Source organism: Astatotilapia calliptera, chromosome 18, assembly GCF_900246225.1.
Source record: "Astatotilapia calliptera chromosome 18, fAstCal1.2, whole genome shotgun sequence".
NCBI classification, from domain to species: domain Eukaryota; kingdom Metazoa; phylum Chordata; class Actinopteri; order Cichliformes; family Cichlidae; genus Astatotilapia; species Astatotilapia calliptera.
Genome location: NC_039319.1, coordinates 25,955,452 through 25,978,173, shown reverse-complemented (window position 1 = coordinate 25,978,173; position 22,722 = coordinate 25,955,452). Strand labels below are relative to the sequence as shown.

The following is a 22,722-nucleotide window of genomic DNA, read 5'->3' as shown; positions in this document are numbered from 1 at the left end:
AAGAGGGTGTGTTTTAGCCATCCTGAGATAAACTGAAGCCTGTTGGCTAAGAAGTAGTGCTGAAAGTTAGGCAGTTCTAGTCCTCCTTTATCCTTGGTCTTTTGTAGTGTTTTTAAGCTTATACGTGGGGGTTTATTTTTCCAAAGGAATTTGGACACGTATGAATCTAGAGATCTGAACCAATCTTGTGGCGGTTTAGTTGGGATCATTGAGAATAAATAATTTATTTTTGGTAAGACCATCATTTTTATAGCAGCGACCCTTCCCATGAGTGATATGGGTAGACATTTCCATCTAGCCAGATCGCCTTCTACCTTCTTTAAAAGTGGGATATGGTTTAATTTAGTTAGATCTGCAAGCTTGGGAGAAACATTAATACCTAAATATTTTATATTTCCCGATTGCAGTGGTGTAGAAGAGGAATTATGGAGGGAGCAATTAATCGGGAGGACTGTAGATTTTGACCAGTTAATTGAGTAATCTGATATTCTTGCAAAAGAGTTTATCAATTCAATCACCCCAGAGATATTGGTTTGTGAATTTTGGAGAAATAGTAACACATCATCCGCATAAAGGCTGATTTTATGTTCCACGTTCTTGCATTTTATGCCCTTAATTACTGAATTCTGTCTAATTGCTGCTGCTAGTGGTTTAATAAAAATTGCAAACAGTGAAGGGGAGAGTGGGCATCCCTGCCTGGTGCCCCTCAGGAGACAGAAGCTGTAGGATGTTTGGTCATTTGTTCTGACACAAGCTGTTGGGAAATTATATAATATTTTTAACCAGTTTATGAAAGAAGATCCAAAACCAAATTTGTGTAAAGTTGCAAATAGAAATTTCCAGTTAACTCTGTCAAATGCTTTTTCTGCATCTAAAGAGAATATTGTAGTTTCTAGGTTTTTACTGTATGAGTAGTCTATCAAATTAAGTAATCTGCGTGTATTTGTTGATGAGTGCCTACCTTTTATGAAACCAGTTTGGTCAGGATGAATTAAGAGGGGGGTTATTTTCTCTAATCTCTTTGAGAGAGCTTTGCAGATTATTTTAAGGTCTACATTAATAAGGGATATTGGACGATAGCTTGAGGGATATACAGGGTCTTTGCCTGGTTTTAGCAGGAGATTAATGTTTGCAGAATTCATATTTGATGGAAGTCTGCCCTTTTCTTTGATTTCCAACAACGTTCTGTAAAAAACTGGTGCTAGAATCGTCCAGAATTCTTTGTAGAATTCTGCAGGAAAGCCGTCTGGACCTGGAGCCTTATTATTGGGCATGCTTATCGGTGCTTCCTGATCATAATTTTTAATATGTATCTATGTTCTTTCAACACATTTTCCATAATGACACCAAGATATAATAATGTACAAGACTTAGATTTTGCGATCTTGGGACAGAACCAGAACACATGGGAATGATTCACATTTACATCTCCACAGCTTCTCCAACACGGATGTGGTAATGAAGTGTGTTTGCTTCTAATTTTGGGTGTTATAAAAAATCTAATTACATTTTTCCAGCAATGCAGTCTCCAAACACGAGATATGCTGTTGCCTGCTGTTTTTTCCAGATTTGTGACCATTCCTCATCAGATATGTTAAGTCCCAACTCTCTCTGCCACTTCAGTTTTACCTACGTTGTTGTGCACCCTCTTGCCTCCATTATATGCTCATGAATTGTAGAGATTTACACTATACTTACACTATATTTAAATATAAATTTGTACTTGATTCAAAAAGTTCTGCACCTACTTCCAGTTTTCCTAGCATATATAAAGAAATTTGGGGTGGCTCAAAAAATGTGCCTGCTACTGTATATCATAAAAATTTAATTTTCATAATGCTTTATTTCAATTAATTATTTCTTGTTCCCACCTTCTTCTTAACTGCAAGTGTATAAACTTTCATTCTCTTTAGTCTTTAAAACCACCCCCACGACGGTAAGTCAAACTGTTGTGGTGTTTGTTTTGTGCAACTACATTTTTTAAAAAAAAATAACAACATTAGCTTATATTGATGATCAGTTATATGGCATCATTTATATTTTGCCTCACTGCTGGAGGCGCCTTATAGCAAATATGAAAGCATTATTGATGTCGAAGTCAAGTAAGTGTGTGTTTGAAAACATTTATTTTATGGATTTCACAGTAAGCCTAAACACTGTAAAGTAAAGGTGCAGTGTAAAGAGGGGAACTGTTAGTTAAGAACTCCTGCAGTGCATGAATTTTTAGTTAAGCAATCACGCTGCTCTGTGCATCTGTTTCCACTTAGGGACCTACAGAGAGATTAAATGAATGTGGAAAAGTAATGAAGCTCACATGTAAAGAGAGGCCCATTTACATCCTGTAATGGCGTTGTGTTCAGTCAAACCATGACATAAAGCACAAATCCTGGAAGAGGACACAGCATTTACAATGCATGACAGGCATGCTAAGTAGTCCGTGAATTGTTTTTTTACAGAAGGCCTCGCAAACATTAAACTGCTTCTGTTTCCTGCTGCACGTTACAATGTCAGACTGAAGCAAAACACAGGCAGAAGCGCACACTGCGTGGATGAGCATCCGGGCAGGCTTGTGCACACACTGATAAGCCGCACTGTCTGACTGCAGGGTCATCAATAGATTCCTGCTGCATCAATCTTTGTTGTTTAAACAGATGGCAGCGGCACCAAAGAGCTAGTGCTGCGCCTGATTGAATGCTTGATAGGAAAACCCAGAGGAGCCTGTGTCAGAGGCCATACTGGCTAGTAGATTCTAAGCACATTAACATTCCTGAATAAATAACCCCAGGGAATGTTATTGTGGAGACATTAAACAGGATTTTCCTCCCAGAGCTCCGGAGAAAGGCCAGGCATCACTCAGGGATCTCTACCGCCTGGAGTAAGGAGGAGCTGGAGAATCCAGTGCACAGAGGAAAGATCTTCCTATCCTTCCCAAGAAAACATTTAAACCTCTGGGAACTGATGCGAGTTCCAACACAGGAAAGAATTTCAGATATTTTGGTTTGGTGTCCCTTCTGATACTACTTTTGATAAACGTTAAGCAGTACAGTTTACTGGTTACACTGTGCTAAAACCAACACAGTCCAATGAAGTCCAGCATTAGACCCTTTAACATTTAGACTTTTTCTATGTTCTAGCATTTTGTTTTGAAACACTTTGGGATGTTGCTCTTGAAATGGATGCTGCACTAATGAAATTGCAAAATTGCACTTACTTTTTACTTGCAAATACTGCTGTATCATTAGCTAATTCATAGTAGAAATTGGACATTTACTTCTACATTTCTGCTTTTTTCATTCGATTTAGTGATGCATACTGCAGTAAATCCATCATTATAGACATCAAGTCACCAGACTTATCAATATACTGTCCACAGAAGATTACCAAAGCACTAATCCATATGTATTATACTTATTTTATTACTAGCTTAATTAAATAAGCAATAAACAAGATTACATGCATGTATAGACTAAAGGAGGCTACACTAATAGATGTACAACAACAGAAATATTGATGAACAACTTAATCAATATAGCTACCACCAGTTGATCAATACATATAGCATCTCATTTCAGAAAAACTATCAATATCCCCACCTCTTGTATTATTATTTTTTTCTAACTGCATTTATTGATTTTTTGGCCACTCGTGGGAATGCTGACATTATCATTGATCTGGAGCTGTCTGTAAACGATGTCCAATATTCTTTCCCTCTTTGCTCTGTTTTACTCTTCGTCGAGTGCCGAGGGTTACGTCTGGCTTTTGAGCTGCTAAGGTTTGCCTGTAGGGTTTAAAAGCTGCAAACAGAGCCAACGACAGCAGGGAGGGTGAACCGAGGACAGTGAAGTGTCAAGTTGTGGGTTTTAAAACCAAAATAATCAGATTAAGAAAATCACACCGTTCAGCTGATGGACACAATCTCCTGTGGGTTTTCCACTGAAGGTGACCACTTTCACATCACACGTTTGACCCATTGTCACTAATAAGCGCTGGGTACGAGAAGAGACTGAGGCTATCGCATGCTTTGGGAGCTACTTTCATTTCCAAGGCTTAAGTCATCACCTTCCATCTCTTTTCCCAGATGTGAGTCAGCTGCATGACTTGACTCACATGTTGCTTTGTCAGAATTTTGTCTACCTCCTCCAGTAAAAAGACGCTGATGCTAGGTTTAGATGATCAGAGCAAAGAAATCAAAATTCCAGTGTGCTCAGAGTCACTGATTCCAATCTGCTGGCCTCCCATGGGGTGACTTTAGTAATCAGTGCTTTCTTGTGAATGTTGTCCAGCAGAACAGCAATAAGGTAACTTATATAACTGTTCAGTCTAATGTGGAATGTGTTCTTTTTTGTGTGTGTGTGTGTGTGTGTGTGTGTGTGTGTTGCCTTTATCGGATAGAAACAGTGAAGATAGACAGGAAAGCACGGAGAGAGAAATGGGAAGCCATGCAGATCAGACTCAAACCCGGCACATGGTCGCCTGCTCACCCACTGAGCTAAACCAGCACCCAGGATTTCTAATAAGGATCTCTAACCACCATCAAATAACAAGTCGAACAGCTGAGCAGAGGGTCCAAATGCAATAGCACTTTTGGTACTCAGAAAGGCTGTTACTGCCAAATCCTTAAAGATCCTCCCCCTCAATCTATCTGTGCATGTTGTGCTGTTAAAGACGCCTGGGAGGAGGCAGAGCCCGCTGATGGAGTCCCTCTGGATCAGCCCCGTAGCTCTGTTACGGCACAGCTTGGCACTCAGTAGATAGGAGCAGTCCACTTTTCTCTCCCCTGCTGAATCACACATTCCTAATGGTGGAGGTCAGCGCAGAGGGAGGACCATAGCTCCAGACACATTGATGATTGTATGAATTACTGCTGCGCTTAATTAGGTGATTTTTCTCTTTAAAACCGGCGAAGGCTTTCTGTAAGCGATATTTCTCCAGAGGCATGCTTTTCATTGCCTGAAAGGTCACCGGCAAATGGCATGAGAACGAAAGCGAACAAGGTCAAAAGCCTCTGGCCAGGTGCCAGTGGAAATACAGGTTTCAGTGGGCCGAGTGCAGTACCTGAGGTGTAACGTCAGTCACCAATGGAAACGTATACTCGGTCTTCCTCTCGGCTTCTTTGAGGCTCCACAGAGAGCGATTTTGTTAACGTACACAAGAAATATTGAAATTTGATTGACATTTTCAATCTTTGCTTTCTCACTGTTAACTTATCATTTGAAGGCTTGTATAAACACAGACCCTCCGCTGTGTGGTGATGTTTTGCCTCAGCGGTGATAGCAGCTACCATGACCAGCCTCCGCGCGCCTCCGCTCCTCAGATACTGAACATGTGGCAGAAGAAGATAAAGAACCTCACTGGTGAGATGCTGCTGTGCTGTCAGCAAATGCCTGCTAGTGCCAGGTGAGCATATGGTGAGCATCAGAGCATGCCTGCAATGTTTGATGAAGTCAGTGTTTGTGTTCTGTCAGCACTATATTCTTCTTGGCCCTCCTCCCATGGGACTCCTTCAGACACATATGGAGGTAATTTGTTCAAATTCTTCAGCGGAGAAAGAAATAAGAGGGAGTACATGGCCTTGGGATTTGGGATTGGGAAATCAGTTTGAGGAGTTGGGACTGGGATGGAATATGTTTCTGGGGTACGTAGAGGCAGGTTTTCTGTGACTAATGGCTTTGAATAACATGTTGCTTGGGTATTGAGATTTTATGGAGGTCAATATATTTGACTTGATAGAAAGCAGTAAAAGTAAAGTAAAATTCCCACTAAATGAAACTTACAATCGTCTGTAAGTTTTCACCATTCCTTCTATTAGTGTTGTAGTTGTTAGGGTAGCTAAAACTGCAAAATCCACCTCATAATCATGTTATCAAATTTGAAACGGATCATCCCTCGGAAAATCTGATTATGGGTCATTCCAACTCAAATGCCCGAATCACGTCAACTGATTCCTTTTCAAAGCATTCAAAGATCTGATCGGTCCCTCGCTTTTGAGGCTGGGACATGTCAGAATCTGAGACAAATGTCTCAGATCAATAGTTCGATCATCATCAGCACCCCATCACAAGCAATAAAAGACACTATCAAAAAAACATAATGATTGCCAGCCATCCACACGTGACGTGACTTCCACAGACAAAGAGAGCTGTCTCAAAAACTTCAGGAACAAGCAGTAGTGTCTGTACAATCCTAACATTACTAACTCTAAGTAGTCTATATATTTATATATAGTGTTTTGGGCTGAGGGTCCTGACATAGCAAATGTTATTTGGCCTTCCTCCTGATGTTTACAGTCTGCAGGTACAAGGAGAACAAAGAGAGAAACAAGGAGAGAGGAAAGAGACACGTATTCAGAAAACTGCTTACAGCAGCAGAACTTAACCCCAAGATTCTGCCAAGAATAAGAGCTTCTGGGCATGGACGCAATATATTATGGCTAACATTAGCGCTTAGAGGTTTCAGAAGGGGCGTTAGCTTGTATTGTATTAGCATGAGTAAAATAAGCTTACATAATAACATGTTAAAAACACCTGGTCTTTAAATGTTCTCACAAGCTGCTGGTATAGAGACATCAGATAACGCAATGTGTTTCAGTGCAATGTGAGTATTTCAGCCTGGTACTGATTGTCTTTGAAACTAAATGTGAGCCATGAGCCAAGAAGAGAAAAACTCTCAGAAAGTCAGAAAACTTGGCACAGCTCAAAAGCCGAGGTCCCCCGAGGAGCCAGCCGTCATCATTCTGTTCTGTGAATAAGAAAAACATGCCCAGCGGAGCCGTAATGAGGTCACTTATCAGCGAGGGCACTCGGAGGGTGTGCCACGCTTCCTCTCAGCATCCCTCCATCTGTCAGAGGGAGAGGACCAGTGACCTCAGCAAGTCCTGCCAATAATATCATGTGGCGTCAAACTCCACGACAGGCTTCAAAGTTGACGGAAGGAGCAGCAAGGCCAAACTTTGTCGAAGAATAGACCAGGTTTTGTTTTCTTCTAACTGCATTAATTTAAAAAAAAAAAAACTACAACTACACAAATGCTGTTTTTCTTTTCTGTCCAAACTACCAAAAAACATCTGAAAGGATGCCCTCGGAACATTGTGCACGCATGACCAGAAACACCATCGCTAATAAGAGTTGCATGACAAATAATCTTAGATGGCTTTTAAAGTCTCTGTGTGTGCAGGGGGCAAACAACAAAGAAGCAAGACTTCAGACCGACCACAACACTGCCGCAGAGTTCATGGGAAGAATTTGTAAGTCACACAGAGTAATTACTTCACAAATATCAGGAGTTAAACCACAGTGGGAAAACACAGCAGCAACTTCTCTTTTTGTTCCCCCCTCCAAACCACATGAAAGTATTTCAGTATTTCAGAGCTGAGAGCTTCTGATTAAGAAAGCCTCTGAATCACATTCAAGAAAGAAAGAAAGAAAGAAACAAACAAACAAACAAAAAAAAAAACCCCATTCGACTGCTTTCGGATACAAATATGTAATCAAGTGATCACATGGCAGCAACTCAATTTGTTTAGGCCAAGACGACCTGTGAAGAAAGGTGATTTAACTGACTTTGAATGTGGCGTGGTTGTCGGTGCCAGACAGGGCGGAACATATCTCAGAAACTGCTGATCTACTGGGATTTTCCTGCATAGTCATATCTAGGGTTTACAGAGAATGGCCCATAAAGAAGGAAATATTCTCTGGATAAAAATGCCTCATTGAGGTCAGAGGAGAATGGCCAGACTGCTTCCAGCTGATAGGAAGGCAACAGTAAGTCAAATAACCACTTGTTACAACCAGGGCATGCAAAAGTGCATCTATGATCATGTGACAGGTCAAACCTGCACATTTGGATGCTGCAGACAGGTGCCTGTGCACCTTTGGAATGGGAGATTTTCATCATGGATGTGCAGTCAACAAATCTGCAATATTTAAGAAAGAGGAACTGTTCCCTTTCTTGACGGGGGTCTTGTTGTTGCCTCTCCAGTGCACTTATTGTCACTTTCATTTGCAGCAAAGCCAATGAAATGGTATCAAAATGGCTTATGATTTCTGCACAGACTGATATTCCTGCCTTAGTTTTACACTGTGATGATCACCACCATAAATAACTGGGTTCATTCTCTATAGAGAGCAAATGTAATTCAAAGTTGGAGTGCTGAACATTTACGTGAAAACAGACGTCTGTTAGATTCAAGCCCTTAACACTGTTATTAATCCCATCAGCATCTAAATATGCCCGATTTTTAAATGCAGAGTTTCTGGTGACAGTAACACAGCTGTAGTAATGCTTTTTACATGAACCAGCAACGGCCCGTTTGCCAGATCTGCAGAAAGGAGTATCAGTGTACAAAAAAGGTCTGTACTGCAGCTATGTGAATCCATTCAGGAATTGTTGAGATGTTTTGTTTTGGACTGTGTTCCAGATAGAATACCTAAAAATAACCCATAATGTAGCCTAGCTCAGAGTGGACACACACACACACACACACACACAGTATGGTGTAGTCTCATGGCAAATTAAGACACTGGAAACAGTAATTTAGTAGTAGCATAACACAAGGCAGCTGGTACACAATAGCATTACTCCTGACATAGTCATATAAACAAAACACATTTTGCAGCTTATTAAACTAATCAGTTCTGGTCTCCCTCTGGGTGTCGTGCCTCAGCAGCTCAGGAGAACATGCTGGCACATAAAGAAACGTACAGTTAAACAGCACAACCTGTGGATAACATATACATTTACAGGCAACATAGAAGTATATAAGGGCAGGCAAACTATATAGCCTGCAAGCGTTTTCACATGTGAATGTATTTTACCGCTCTGCCATAGTTTGTGTGGACTCTATATTATTCCAGCAAGCCATTGGGGAGAGGGGTTAAAGCCTGGAATGTTCACCATTTCCCCCACAGGAAGCTGCGCATGGAAGTCTAGTATTGCCCCACACCCAAAAATCGCTCCATCACACGCACTGGCTTGCCAGCGACTATACCGAGATATAAAGAAAGAGAATTTCGGAGAATTTCTTTTTTGTCTTCAAGTAAAATAACAAACCAAACACACTCTCGCTCTTGGTTTTAGGCGTTTTATTAAAGACATTTTTATTTTGATATAGTCACACAGTTTCATCGTACAAAAAGTTAGAAAAATACTCAAACTCTAAAAAAAAAGAAAAAAAAAAAAGTACTGAAGCTGTCTGCTTAGAGAGCTTTGTTTTTTATAAAACTTAATATTCATGCTCTGCCTCTTCAAGAAGCTCGTATTCCATTTACACAGGTGTCAGAGTCATAGTGGACATTTCACCAAAATGCCTGCTGTACACACGCACAGCACGAACAACACGTGGGGGAAAAAATTAAAAATATATACAAGAATGCTCAGATTCTATATAAAGTACATTTATAAACATGTCAGACTAAAGTTTCAACTCCGTCGAGTTAGGATGACATTTTGATATTTCACCCAGTGGTAACAGTTATCATTGTGCTAGGTAATTACATTAAAAACATACAAATATACTGGCATCATTATAAAATGGTCGTCTATTATATAATGCAGAGCTAGCCCTAGCTTGTTGCTAGCCCTTTTGTGTTACTTTACATGACTTTGAGTTATTTACAATGTGCTGAAAATAATGACTAAATTGTGCTTTGGTCCTGAAACGGGTAGCTGCTGCTCTATGAGTGCGCATCTTGTTGTTTTTAGGTGTATGTGTGCATATACAGATGTACTGAACACACACACACACACACACACACACACACACACACACACACACACACACACACACGTGAGTACCCGCTTGGTACATACAACAGGCATTTCATTAAATGGCTCAGTGTGGGCTTGTCCTGCCCAGCAGAAACAGGCCCACATCCAAAACATACGCCTTCACTGTACTTCCCAACTACTGTTACTTATGTGCAGCTTCTAAGCAACATTACATCGTGCACATTTTTTTTTTTTTTTTTTTTTAAACTTGACGGCTTACAAAGCTTTCCAAAAGCTTCACTTTATGTCATTCAAGTGGTGACAAAGAATACCGAGTTTAGTGCTATAAATCACACAGACTGCTTGTGTTGCAATCAAACCAAACAAAAACAACATCCTTCCTGAAATTAAGGAATTTGTTTGGTTGCCATGGTTTGTTAGGACAGGTCACACAGTGAGCGAGTGGCAGGAGCAGAGTAGCACCCCGGGACTCATAGATGCAGCTGAGGCAAGAAAGCCGCACAGCTTTGTTTACAGCTGCCATTTCTAAGCTGACAGTTGACATCTCCAGAAATCTTCATAACACAAAACAGGGACAAGGATCTCTTAATCAAAAGGAGGTCAGCTCTCTTTTCCACTCTGAGATCGTCTGGTAAATCGGAGGGGAAATAAAGACAAATTTCCATTCAGAGAGCTAAAGTCGCTTAACTGCTTTTCCGCAGCGTCTTCTCATCCAGTGAGATGTTCAAGACTCTGGATTTGTCTGCATGTTCCAGATCTTTGAAGTTTCCATTATTCAGTATTGACTAGTGGCTGTAGTTGTGATTTAATTAAAAAAAATAAAAAAGGCACAGGTCAGGGTTATATACAGTCACTCTGCAGCCTTCTCTATGCTATGATGAGGTGGTTGCTCCGCTCTCTGATGTCTACGGTGGGAACAAGTTCTTTCTTCAGAGGGGTTGAAGACAAAGTAGAGCGTCTTCCTTTGGGCTTGAACAAGTCTGACACAAAGAAGACCTGTGGAGAGCATAGAGAGAACACTCCTTTAACGTTTGAGCATCGCAAAGGGGCAAAATGTTAAAAATGTTAAAAATGTAATCAAATAACATTAAGAATGTAAGATAGAAAATAGACAATGCATTGTTTACATGGAGGGATTTTTATGAGTATGTCAGTACTAGACAAATGTATTTTGTTCCTCCCATTTAAAGTCTTACTCCTCCTACTTTCACTCGTACTTTCTGTCCTTTAGAAATACAGTTTGGTGTTCCTCAGGGTTCTGTATGTGGTCCCTTTGCTTTTTCCACTTGTAAACATGCTTTTTGCAACATAAATTATAAACCGACTGTGCGTCTAAATGATGAAAGGAAAAAAAATCTTTGCATCATTTACAAGGCACAGTCTCACCCAATATAGAACATCATTACCATTGTCATTTTCTTACATACTGATATGGAAACCTTTAGTTTACGCTCCATAGATAATGCTCACTGTCATCCTAAGACTTAACATATAGACCCCAACAGCATCCACACACAAAAAAAAGCATCATTTTCTACAGATAAACATTTGTGGTGATGCAGGAGTAGGATAGTAGTTGGAGAAAATCTAACGATTGGACAAGATCCCCTCTTGTTAAGTAGCTTAATGAGAGTGAGGACATCCACAACACCAACCTGGTGGGCAAAGAAGCCACTAGAGAAACGCAAGGTGGGCTTTTTGGTTAGCAACGACTGAACTTTCAAAATAAAAGCGAGGTGATTGTCCACTAGAACGGCATCATTCTATTAGAAAGATTTAGCCTGAGCGCTCTTCGATTTCTGAACAAATCTAGTGCACTAGTTTGCAACACAGCCACTCACTATGCAGTAAGCCACCAGGGCTCCTTGTACGAAACCAGCCAGCACGTCAGTGGGGTGGTGCTTGTGATCAGACACGCGGGACAAGCCGGTGTAGAAAGACATCATGATGAGGGTGAACTGGGTTAAAGGGCGAAGCAGACGGGCTCCATGCCAAGTAAAGCGAGACTGGAGGTAAAACTGCAAGAGAGAGACCTTGACATACTGAGTATTCATGCAGAGAATAACAGGATGAGTAAGATGGTACGAGAATAAAAAGGTCAGAAACTTACCACCAAATAAAGCATCGTGTACATGGAGAAGGATGCATGTCCAGAGAAGAAAGACTTCCTGAGGAGAGCAGATGGCAGTCAGCATGTTGAAACGGCTTAAAAAAAACACAGCGGCCAATCAAGCATTTTATTTGGGATATTTAGAACATTTTGAGCTTTGCCCGTTATACCTGGCCTCTTGAACTTTGCTCTCCAGGCCCCGACACTGGTAGTCAGTGATGTAGCCCAGAGAGCAGTTGACCGTGGAGAAGTCAGGATCGCACACGTCAAGAAAGTGAGGACGCAGACGGCCCACTGACACTTTGGCGATATTGGTGAAGGAGTGGCTGACTGCACAGCCAAAGATGAACACCCCGACCTGCTTGTACAGAGCGGAAATGTACGGGTTCCCCACAAAAGACTTGGAGCCTTCATTCAAAAAGTAGATCCTGTAGCTCTCACCAATTATAATCTGAGGGGGAGAGACGGGAAAGCAATGTCAGTGACACGACTGGTAACAAAGACAACAAAGACCTATTCCTGAGGGAGCATCTATTCATTTATATTTTAAATATCAGAACAAATAAATAATGAACACACTATTAACTATTAAGACCGTAGATGTTGTTATTACAGCTACGAGAATGCAGTGATTTCTTTGAGAAGGGGCTCGAGAAGAGCTTGTTTAGCGTTTCAAGTGTTTACCTGTGCCATTCTACAACTATAACAACAGTGAGACGACAGGAGGGGGGTGTCAGACCGAGTCCACCTTGTATAGTTTTCTAGAAGTGTGTAAATAGACCGCAGTCTAAACCAGCGACTGATGGAGTGAGGCGTGTTTAGGAGGAGGTAACTCAAAACAGCTGCTGGAGCTCAAAAACGCCTCGCAGTCCCCCCTCAGCCTCCCTCCTCCCCTTCCTCCTCATCCGCTGTTGTCTCAGCTCGAGAGTGGAAGGATGGAAGTCAGCATCGGAGGAGGGAGGAGGGGCCGGGCCCCGGTGGTTCTAATCAGGAGAATCGCTGAGCTGGGTGCTGTGTCTGATTCTGGAGGCCAGACTCCACAGGCGCACGTCGGGGGCACGTTTGTTTTTCCCCTCCGCTGGCCGCCTTACCGAAACAGCTCAGATTTCACAAGGGACGTGTGAGTTGTTTTCATGTTAGTGTCTCAGCTTCATAAGAAATTCTTTCGAATGGCACAGAAATAAGTCGGATTCTGGGAAAGTCTCTCTGTGAAGGGATAGCCCCTTAAGAAGATTTAACAAGCTGATAGTGCGAGCGCGTCATTTTCCCACCATTCAGGCCTTTAGAGCCGGCTCGACACAGCTCAGCGGCTTTCATGGGAAAGAGGGGAAGGGGGACAAAACATCTGGTTCCCCTTCTTTGAGAGATTTGTTTTGTTTTATACTTTGCGAACGAGCTGGCATTCGAGAATCTATGCCTGTTGCACTGAAACCTCAAAGATAATCGTGGGGCAGGACACTAATTTGTGGCTTATGTCGAAAGTTTCGCATTTCCAAAGTGACACAGTGTTTTCTTCCCTTCTAATAAAGTTGGGCATAAATCATTTACGACACATTGGATTCTAGTTCTATAGTGGGAAATGAAGCACTAAATGGCTTAATGTTTGCGCCTTCTGGTTCAGAAAACAGAGGTTGGCCAGAACGCTCCAGGGGGGGAAAAAGAAAAAAAAGAAAACGTGGATTTTAAAGTCATGTTGCGCCAGGGGAAAATGCGATATTTGGCAGAGCCTTCTTGTTTGGGGCTTTCGCCACAATTCCACCCCAGCAATTACAGTATTTAACCAAACAACCATTGCATCAACCATAATTGCACAGCCAGGTCTCCTCACCATTAAAAGCCCCTGAGGGCCCAGAGTCTGCTCTGGTGACTGCAGGGCGAGATGATGACAGCCGGCGACATGTCGCTCTGTCAGGTGACAGCATGTGCTGCAGCAGCGCTGAGCAGAATTATCATCATCATCATCATTATTCTTTTTATCATTAATGTGTGTATGCTCCATGTTCCTGTCCAGGCTGCTTGTCCATTTATTTTAGTCTTATTTATCCGTTATTGTGTGTGATTTGGATGTTTGTGCTCACTTTCTTGCATGTCAGTGGTATTTGTTTAAAATACTGTGTGTGCATTTATCCTGTCGCAATTCTAAAACCACGATCAAAGAATCTACGGTATCGTACCACAGTTCCTTTACTGTGATCACCAGTGTGAGGCCTTTAATGCCTGCTGAAGGTTTGTAGTTTGCTGAGATGTAATGTTTAATAGCCGTTTACGTAACTAGTGAACTGGAAATGCACTAGAACAATAGAATTAATCTTCACAGTCGACCTTCCGCCTATTTGGGGATTTTTCTGTGGACCCTAATTCCAAACTATTCATGGATTTTTTCAGAAAGGATACCTAAAATATTTTCTCCTGATTTTCATAAGGATGACAGCTTAAGATATATTTAGTGTTTGCACTATTAAAATATGCAGTTATAAGCGTTTCTATTGGATTATTTTGAGCCTCAGTGCAGCTGTGCACTCTGAGGTGTTTGTGAAATGTTAGGCTTCTCTCTGCAGGGCCCGCTGATGGCCATCTGAAACCTGAAGCAGCAACATTATCTGGAGCAGAAAGGGCCATTGGGCTTCATCATCGTGGCAAATAAAAATTTGATATCCAGGAAATGTGCACAGGTTCGTCATCATCGCTTTCTCACAGGAATTTCCAAAAACCTACTCAAATCACCTGAATCATCTTAAATCCCACCCCTCATCCCCCAAGGCAAAGCCCTGAGAAAATGTTGACTGACTGTTATCTAGAACGGGGTGAAACGAATAATAAGGTGTGATGGTGCAGGTACGAGGAGTCGTCGTTCCAGCCATCTCCCGGGACAATCTCAGTTTATGGCCAGAACGCATCAACTGTAAGATAAAGCCCAGCGATAAACCCCGCATTTCTCAGCACATACAGTAAAGCGCACAGAGAAGATTGCAGGTTTACTTGGTGAAAAACACAACTGTTCTAATCTAACAGCTGGAAAAGTGTATCAGCGTTACTACAAATCATCTGTGCTGGACACTTGGCTGTAACAATGAATAAAGACTGATGGATGATGACAAAGGATGTGGTTAACATCAACTGCAGTTCAACGGTGCTGCTAGTATATGGGCAAGGTGCAAAAACATGAGAGGAGGTGATGACATTAGTGGTCAGGGTGAGAGGACTTACAGAGAGGATGGAGATTAGAATGCCAGCAGCGCTAAGCACACCGTCGCTAATGGTGTCTCCGTTTTTGGCCGGATACTTGATGGACTCATCGTCGCAGTAAAACCCTCTATGGTAAGGCTGAACTGCGCTGGTTTCAATGACCAAGAAAGGCAGGCCGGCTAGTGTGAAGAAGCAGCGAGCGGCACAGAGAGGAAGGAGGGTTGGTGGGGATGGGTGATGGAGAAGAAAGGGAGAGGGAGAAAGAGAGACGGAGGTGCTGGGTTAATGCCACGCAAATTACAGGAGGACGCGGATACAAGCAAGAGGTAACGAGCGAACACGTGGGACCGGCTCAGTTCATTCTGTGGCTGCTATCCACAACCGATGGAGAAATTATTCCAGTTTTGTTAAAATACAACACGTTTTAAGACGGATTTTGGACAATCACTGCTTTCAGACTTATCTGTAACTCTCCAAGCCAGCTGAAGACTGACTTATTCTCTGATAGAAAAACGAGCTCAGATATCTATTTTTGGGATAACGCATATATCCAAATCCCAGCAGACGACAGAAAATTTAGTGAATTGAAAATCTCTTTTTAAAAACGTACATAAGCAAGAGTGTGGGAAACTGTGTGTGTTTTTAGGATCATTTAAGATTTCATAGACTAGATGACTCTTTGATCATCTTAGGGAGTTGCTGGTAATTGCATTATTATATAGTCCCATTTCTAAACGTGTAAAATATTTAATTTTATTGAAGCAGTGAAATAAATGGAAACCGAGGCAGCCTGAAGGGTAGCAATTAAATCTAGAAGTTAACGATACCGCGCAGTGGAAAATGGTTGGCGGTAATGTACGTGATTTACAGTCAATGAGACAAAACCACTGAGAGTGAGTGAGAGGCTGCTGAACCAATCAGACCCCCCCTAAGGTGTCACAGTGCAGCCGGTAATGAACTGAGAGCGTCCCGACGTGTTCTCTCGTTTTCTTACTTCACCGCGCAGGAACTTACTGAGACCACAGGCACAGTGAAGCCCACTGCCGTGAGCAGCGCAGTGGACACTGTGCTGTTCTTATAAGGCAGATTGATGCTGCTGTCACTGCAGGAGAATCCTCTCTGGTAAGGCGGGAAGGGAAATTTGTGCAACAGCACGGCAACGAGCATCACTGCATGGTTGGACAGACACAGGACCACAAACACAGACACGTTGGATCAACAGAGAGAAAAAACAAAACACATTTAAAACATTTACAGTAAGTTTACGAGCTTATCGCATCCCGTTTGCCCGTTATCGTAAAAAGAAGAAAAAATGATAACCATTAAATCAAATCATCACCATTTTGCACTTGACTTAAGTGAACCGCTTGAGCCGAGAATAGCATCAAATGATTTCAAGTTCCCATTAAGAGGGTAAGATGGGCCCTGTTCTTAGGAGGCAATGCTGCAGTTAACTGACAAGAAAAAACACACGCTATCAGTCCTCCTTCCTTTCCTGCCGAAGTGCTCTTACTCTTAAAAAGGCCCTTTTAAAAGACGCCTCGGGGGAGGTGTTTGTGTCCGATAGACTGCGTGTTTTTCGGCAAAAGTGCCAAAAAGATCTTATTTGTCTTCCGACAACAAACAGAGTGGGCGTAGTTAAGATGCAAGCCAACCCCCTCCTCCCCCAAAACAGCTTATTTTCCCCGTCAATTTCCTAACAGACTTCAGCGAGGACTTTGATATTCGAGGGTACCCAGGGGGAGGCCTCAAATCTCGGACAGAATTTGGAAAACACACTTTCAAACGACTTCAAAGCAACGTTTAGCTTTCGAGCCACTCTCTGAAGACGTCCGCGATCTGCAGACACAAAGAAAAACAAGCAGACGGGGGAGCGGGCACAATTTCTCAAAATAAATGTCAACACATGCTCCAGTCACTGCTGAGCCCCTTTACATCCACACACACAAACATACAGCTGACTCGGGGGTGCCTTTGAAGGTTCAGCTGTGGGCTGGGCTCAGGTTACAGACAGAACTCTGGCACCCTGAATGCCGGGGTAAGTCCTGCCACATTCAGCAGGATTCACATTATTAATTCTCTCGCTTTCACTGTTGTTCTTCAACCAAACACCTGGATGGAGCGGCTGTGAAGCAGGTCCAGTGAAGAAGAAAAAAGAAAAAGCGCAGGGTGGGACATATTAACAGCTCTGGAACTGTAAAAATACACTGCAGTTTAAAGTCTGCTAAATCCTGCATGTCTGATCCCTTCAGTTTGGTTAGTCTGGCTATGAAAAGAGCAACACGAGCCTTTCCAAAGCAGGGACTTAGTCTGTTCAAACTGCTGATACAAAGGATTTAGGGAGGGAAAATAATAATAATAAAAATAAAAAAAAAGGGCACAGAAGCTCAAAATGCTACATGCGAAGCACATTGACCCGAGAGCCCCGACCCCTGCGACTGCATCTAAACACATTTGCAAACCCACAAACCACAAGGCCAGAGACTGATGGAAAGAAACCAATGGATGGCAAACGGCCTGATGAACTTAAGAGGTCACAGCTTTTGAGGAACCAGCGTGAGGTCAACGGTTCCAAAGCGGTGATTGGAATATATTAAAAAAAAGAAAAGAAGAAATGTGACCCCTGCTTGCCTCAGGTTTTTCTTCCACAGTCCTTTGACCCCCTGCATCCGAAACAGAGCTGCAGCATCAGCAGTGAGTGTGGCATCTTGGGATTTTCCCTCCCCTCCTTTTCCCCTCATCTAAAAGTCAGGGGGGGAGGGCGAGGGGGTGGAGGGTGTCCTCATCACTGCCAACAACAACACCAGTCAGCAGCCGTGAGTCTGCCTTTCGCACTAGCAGCATCGGCCCAAAGACAATAAAAAACAAGCAGAATGCTGGAAGATTTTTTTTTCCTGCAGTTCATGATCTCCTTCTCGCACCTCTTCTCCAAAACAACTGTGGAGACAAAATGTGAAAATAAGCAAACCCCGTAAATGAAGACCGATGATGACTTTTTCAGCTCACGAATGAGCGCGGCGTAACGTCGAAACACGGCAGAAGACACATCATCAAGATCTGACAGCTCCATGCAGCCACACCTTGTGGAAACTAGAATAAATATGCGGTAAACGCACACTCCGAATTCAATCCTCACTATACTCCAGGAGGCATTCGCCAACACGGCTATTAAAAACAAACAGACGCACATTTTCCACTTGCAGGGATCCCTCGCTGTCTGCTGGCCTAAAAAAGTATACATACACGTCTGAGGCAGCTGTGACATATACACAGATGAAGTTGTTTTCACCACACACACACACACACACACACACACACACACACACACACACACACACACACACACACACACACAGCAATTGAGCTACTTCACAATTTCAGCATGGGGGTGGGGGGTTGGCGCAGGTCTGCCTGCTTGGGTTTTAATGAAAATCCCAGTGAAATCAAATGTGAATCTCACATCTTGACTGCCACACTGGACTAACAATTTCATTTAACACAAACATTTATTAAACTGGAACACCTCAGTGCTTTTCTCTTTTCCAAAAGGTCTGTGGGTCAAGCTTTTTTTTGGAAATTGTGTCACAAGAAGGAATCTAGGAGCCTACGGGTTCCTGGAAAGAACTGGATTAACTGGAAATAACTCGTTTCAGAAAGAAAGCTCATGTTTACTATTCCCAAAGGCTCCGTTTAACCAAATTCTAAATACAAAGACACTTTTAGTTTCAGTTTTGCTTGTAGAGGCTTGTGTTGGCCTCCAACGCATCCAATTACAATTAGTAATGAAATGCATTATGAAAGTGAGGTTCTCTGTTTTTCTCATTCTGGTGAGCAGGCCTTAAGGGATTTAAAAAAAAAAAAAAACATTATCTGGAGCAGAAAGGGCCATTGGGCTTCATCATCGTGGCAAATAAAAATTTGATATCCAGGAAATGTGCACAGGTTCGTCATCATCGCTTTCTCACAGGAATTTCCAAAAACCTACTCAAATCACCTGAATCATCTTAAATCCCACCCCTCATCCCCCAAGGCAAAGCCCTGAGAAAATGTTGACTGACTGTTATCTAGAACGGGGTGAAACGAATAATAAGGTTTTGCTTGTAGAGGCTTGTGTTGGCCTCCAACGCATCCAATTACAATTAGTAATGAAACGCATTATGAAAGTGAGGTTCTCCGTTTTTCTCATTCTGGTGAGCAGGCCTTAAGGGATTTAAAAAAAAAAAAAAAAAAAAAGGTGTGGTAAAAAATTCAGATCGTTACCCATTAACCGCCAATCACCAGCTTAGTTGTGAAGCTGGGCGAAGGCACGTGTAAACGTGATCACGCGATTAACTGGAGAGTCAGTTGCTACAGCTTAGAGTAAACGTGAACCCAATCACCCCCTCGCCCCGGGGCTGATTGAGGGGCATCTTTCTTTTTCCTTCTCCCAATTCAGTTCTAGTCAACACTGACTCAGCATGACTTTCTCATCCAGCCGACTTCCCCTGTTGTTATCTTTACATGCACTGACAGGTCCATGGGGAGCACATTCACTCAGTGCATGACAGAGCTGGGGAGCAATATCCTGGGATGCAGTTTTCCCCAGAAGTACAAATCAGTGTGTGAGAATGAAGGAGAAGTGGTGATTAACCAGTGCTGGCCAGACGTTTCCTCCTTGTGGTTGCTCTGTTCAAGCCACATCTTTAGCCAGAAAAAACACTCTTGGTTTGTTGACAAGCTTCTCTGTGGGAAGTTATGTACATAGAGAAGAAACGACGGGGATTTACCCTCCACAGAGATACAAAAAATAAAATTACACTTAAACTAAATATAGCTTGTCAAAGAAAGATTGTTTGTAGTCTAAACCACTGTTAACAATAGCTTAACTGCTATCCAGTATAGTTGCGGCTTTATCTTACCACTGCTGCGGTGTTTGCAATCATGACTTTACACCAATATTCCAGTGAACAACACAATGCAAACATGTGGTTGTATCACAGCAGAAAATGAAGTCAAAGGTCTGAACCACACAGCACCCTCCCCACTTTTAAAACTGGGACTTTCATGTTCTGAATGTTTCACCCAGTGTGTGCAGCTGCTGAACATCACAGGACCAGAATGGATCCACACACACACACACACACACACACACACACACACACACACACACACACACACACACACACACACACACACACACACACACACACACACACACACACACACAGCTCTGACCTTTTCACCACTTCCCTTAATTACACCACACACACAGAAATATTATGCCAGATGTTCAGATCTGAAGAATTCCAGCTGCTTTGGAATGTGGGCCATTCTGGAAAATAAAATGAACAGTCAAAGCAGAAGTCCACACAGGTGTGGGTGGAGACCAAAGAAATGTATATCCCTCCCGGAGCACTTTATTAATTTCTTTCCACTTGGACTGCATTTTTTAGGGATTAAGCTAATGTAACTTTTGGAAATCCACATGTACTTTAATAGCTAAATAAACAGGCCAGAGTAGCCACTGCTTTGCTTCAGTTACAAAGTTTGTGAAAGCTGGTGTGGCAGAATCACATGTGATATTATCACTTTTTGTCTTATTTAATACACATTTTTACAGCAGACATAAAGAAAAGAGATACAAATGCAGTGTTTTAATATCACAAATGAACTACAGGAAAAAGACATTTATATTATTACTCAGTGGTGTGAAACGTATGGTCTGAGGACTAGAATCGGCCTGGGAAGGACTTTAATGTGAATGTCTTTGGAAAATAAGGAATACATTTTGACCTGTAAACTGAATATTCAGAATTTTTCTACAGCTTTTTCTACTGATTATTAAGACTTTCCCCCACAGCCATACATACTACAGCAATGAAGCTACCGATAAATCATTAAATGACAGTAAAGTTCAGTTTTCCCCACAATCTACATGCCTGTTCTTTTTACGCCTCCACAGAAAATAAATAAATACAATGAATGAATTACCAAAAATTTCAGCTTTATTAATACAGGACAGCCTGGGCGGACTTTCACACATTTGTTTCTTACAATTTCCGCCCAAAGAGTCTTGCAGAGTCCACTTTCTTCCACTGACATGCTGCAGCATTTCTACGTGAAACTGCACTTCTTTTTCTTATATTGAGAAGCCTCGGGAATGAAATGTGCAGTAAAAAACTAGTTTTCTCTTAAAGAAAGTGTCACGACATCAAACGAGCTCGGCATCCCTGGTATCGAGTATAAGCCGGGGCAGCCGCACACGAGCGAGAAACTGTCCGTTTGAAACACGCCAGGAGTAACAATGAAACGAGCAAGAAGCCGCAAACTTCCCGCCAAAGGTGCCCACAGTAACGTGACGCGACTCTTACCTAAAAACAGGCAGAACAGATCCACTCCGACCAGCAGCTTCCTCCCGCTGTGGTCTTTGCAGTTGTTGTTGTTGTTGAGCGAACTCCCGCCGTTCTTCGTGTTGGCTGCCATGGCTTTCTCATAGATCAGACAGCGTTGCATTTAAAGCGTTTGCGTGTTTGGTTAAAAAAAGGAGGAGGAAGCAGAATAAAAATAAATTGGTTGCTGTTGGAGTTTATTTCTCGGTCTACAACACGTGTCTCTACAGGAATCCTAAGTAGGAGCAGTCACGCGAGTCTCTTTGGTCAGCTGGAAAACACTGTGGAAACTACTCGCTCCTCACTAATGGCTCACCTTCCTCTAACCATCCTTTACTCGTTTCTGCAGGGATAGGTCCTGTCACAGCCCTTCAAGAAAACCCCTCCTCCGGCTCCTCCTCTTTCATGTGCCCGGTGGGGACTCCCACCACCCCACTCACCTCTCAGGGCTGAGGGGCGCCCCAGTCAACAGCAGCAACAAAGCAAAGAAAAATAAACTTTTTTCCTCCTTCAAATTCTGGAGCAAGTTCTCATTTTCCACTTTAAATAACTCATAGATGGAGGGAAAAACCAGTAGGAAAATTTCCTTGATTTTGCAAACTTTGAGCTCATCCATTTTCTTCTGCTCATCCAATTCAGGGTTGCAGTTGGACTGAAGCAATTTGAGCACTCAAAGTGCTTTCTTGGTACCATCCTCATTCACCTATTACACAAACATTCATTAAAAAGTACTTTTAACCTACGCCTGACATGCTCTTAAATACACTGCAATAGATGCAAGTTAATTACAGTTGACAAAATTAACTTACTGAGCCACAGCCACCACCTAAATCCAGCCCAGATTATTCAATTATATCAATGAACACAACAATTCACTCCAGCGTGCATGTCTTTGGACTGAGGACGCCAGCGTGAGGTAAAGAACACATTTGTGAAGTAATACAAGGATAGAACACCTGCCCATATCATTTGTTCTTAAGATATCATTTGTAACCCTGATAAGCACAGCCTCAGTACTGGGATGCTTTAACAGAGGGGGGGGGGCTCCAGGTCTCATGTGACAGTGTCCTGCATATTTTAGATTTTAGATTGCACCCTGGGTCAACACACCTGAATCAAATGATGTGTTTTTTACCAGGCCTCTGGAGAACTTCAAAACATGTTGAGGTAATTTAGCAATTTGAATCAGCTGTGTTGGATCAAGGACACATCTAAAAGCTGCAGGACACCGGCCATTGAGGCCTGGAGTTCCCCCACCACTGCCTCAAACTCAGTCATAAGAAAAGACTGTACACAAACAGGATAGGAAAACCAAACGGTGTCATAAAGGCA

The 22,722-nt window shown here is 42.4% G+C and overlaps 1 protein-coding gene across 2 annotated transcripts; it reads right to left on the bottom strand.

The window, feature by feature from the left end:
- Window positions 1-9,065: 9,065 nt before the first annotated feature.
- LOC113010966 (phospholipid phosphatase 3-like) lies at window positions 9,066-22,024 on the bottom strand. Of its 2 annotated transcripts, none has more exons than XM_026150278.1 (6): window positions 21,373-22,024; window positions 16,037-16,191; window positions 12,007-12,287; window positions 11,837-11,894; window positions 11,568-11,744; window positions 9,066-10,722 (listed from the first exon to the last, which is right to left on the bottom strand). In XM_026150278.1, the coding sequence occupies exons 1-6, from the start codon at window positions 21,512-21,514 to the stop codon at window positions 10,594-10,596; spliced, it is 942 nt and encodes a 313-aa protein (XP_026006063.1). In that variant the 5' UTR covers window positions 21,515-22,024; the 3' UTR covers window positions 9,066-10,593. The 2 variants fall into 2 exon arrangements, with proteins under 2 accessions (XP_026006063.1, XP_026006062.1); XM_026150277.1 differs by lacking the exon at window positions 16,037-16,191 and adding an exon at window positions 15,044-15,201 and having other exon boundaries at window positions 21,373-22,022.
- Window positions 22,025-22,722: the final 698 nt, after the last annotated feature.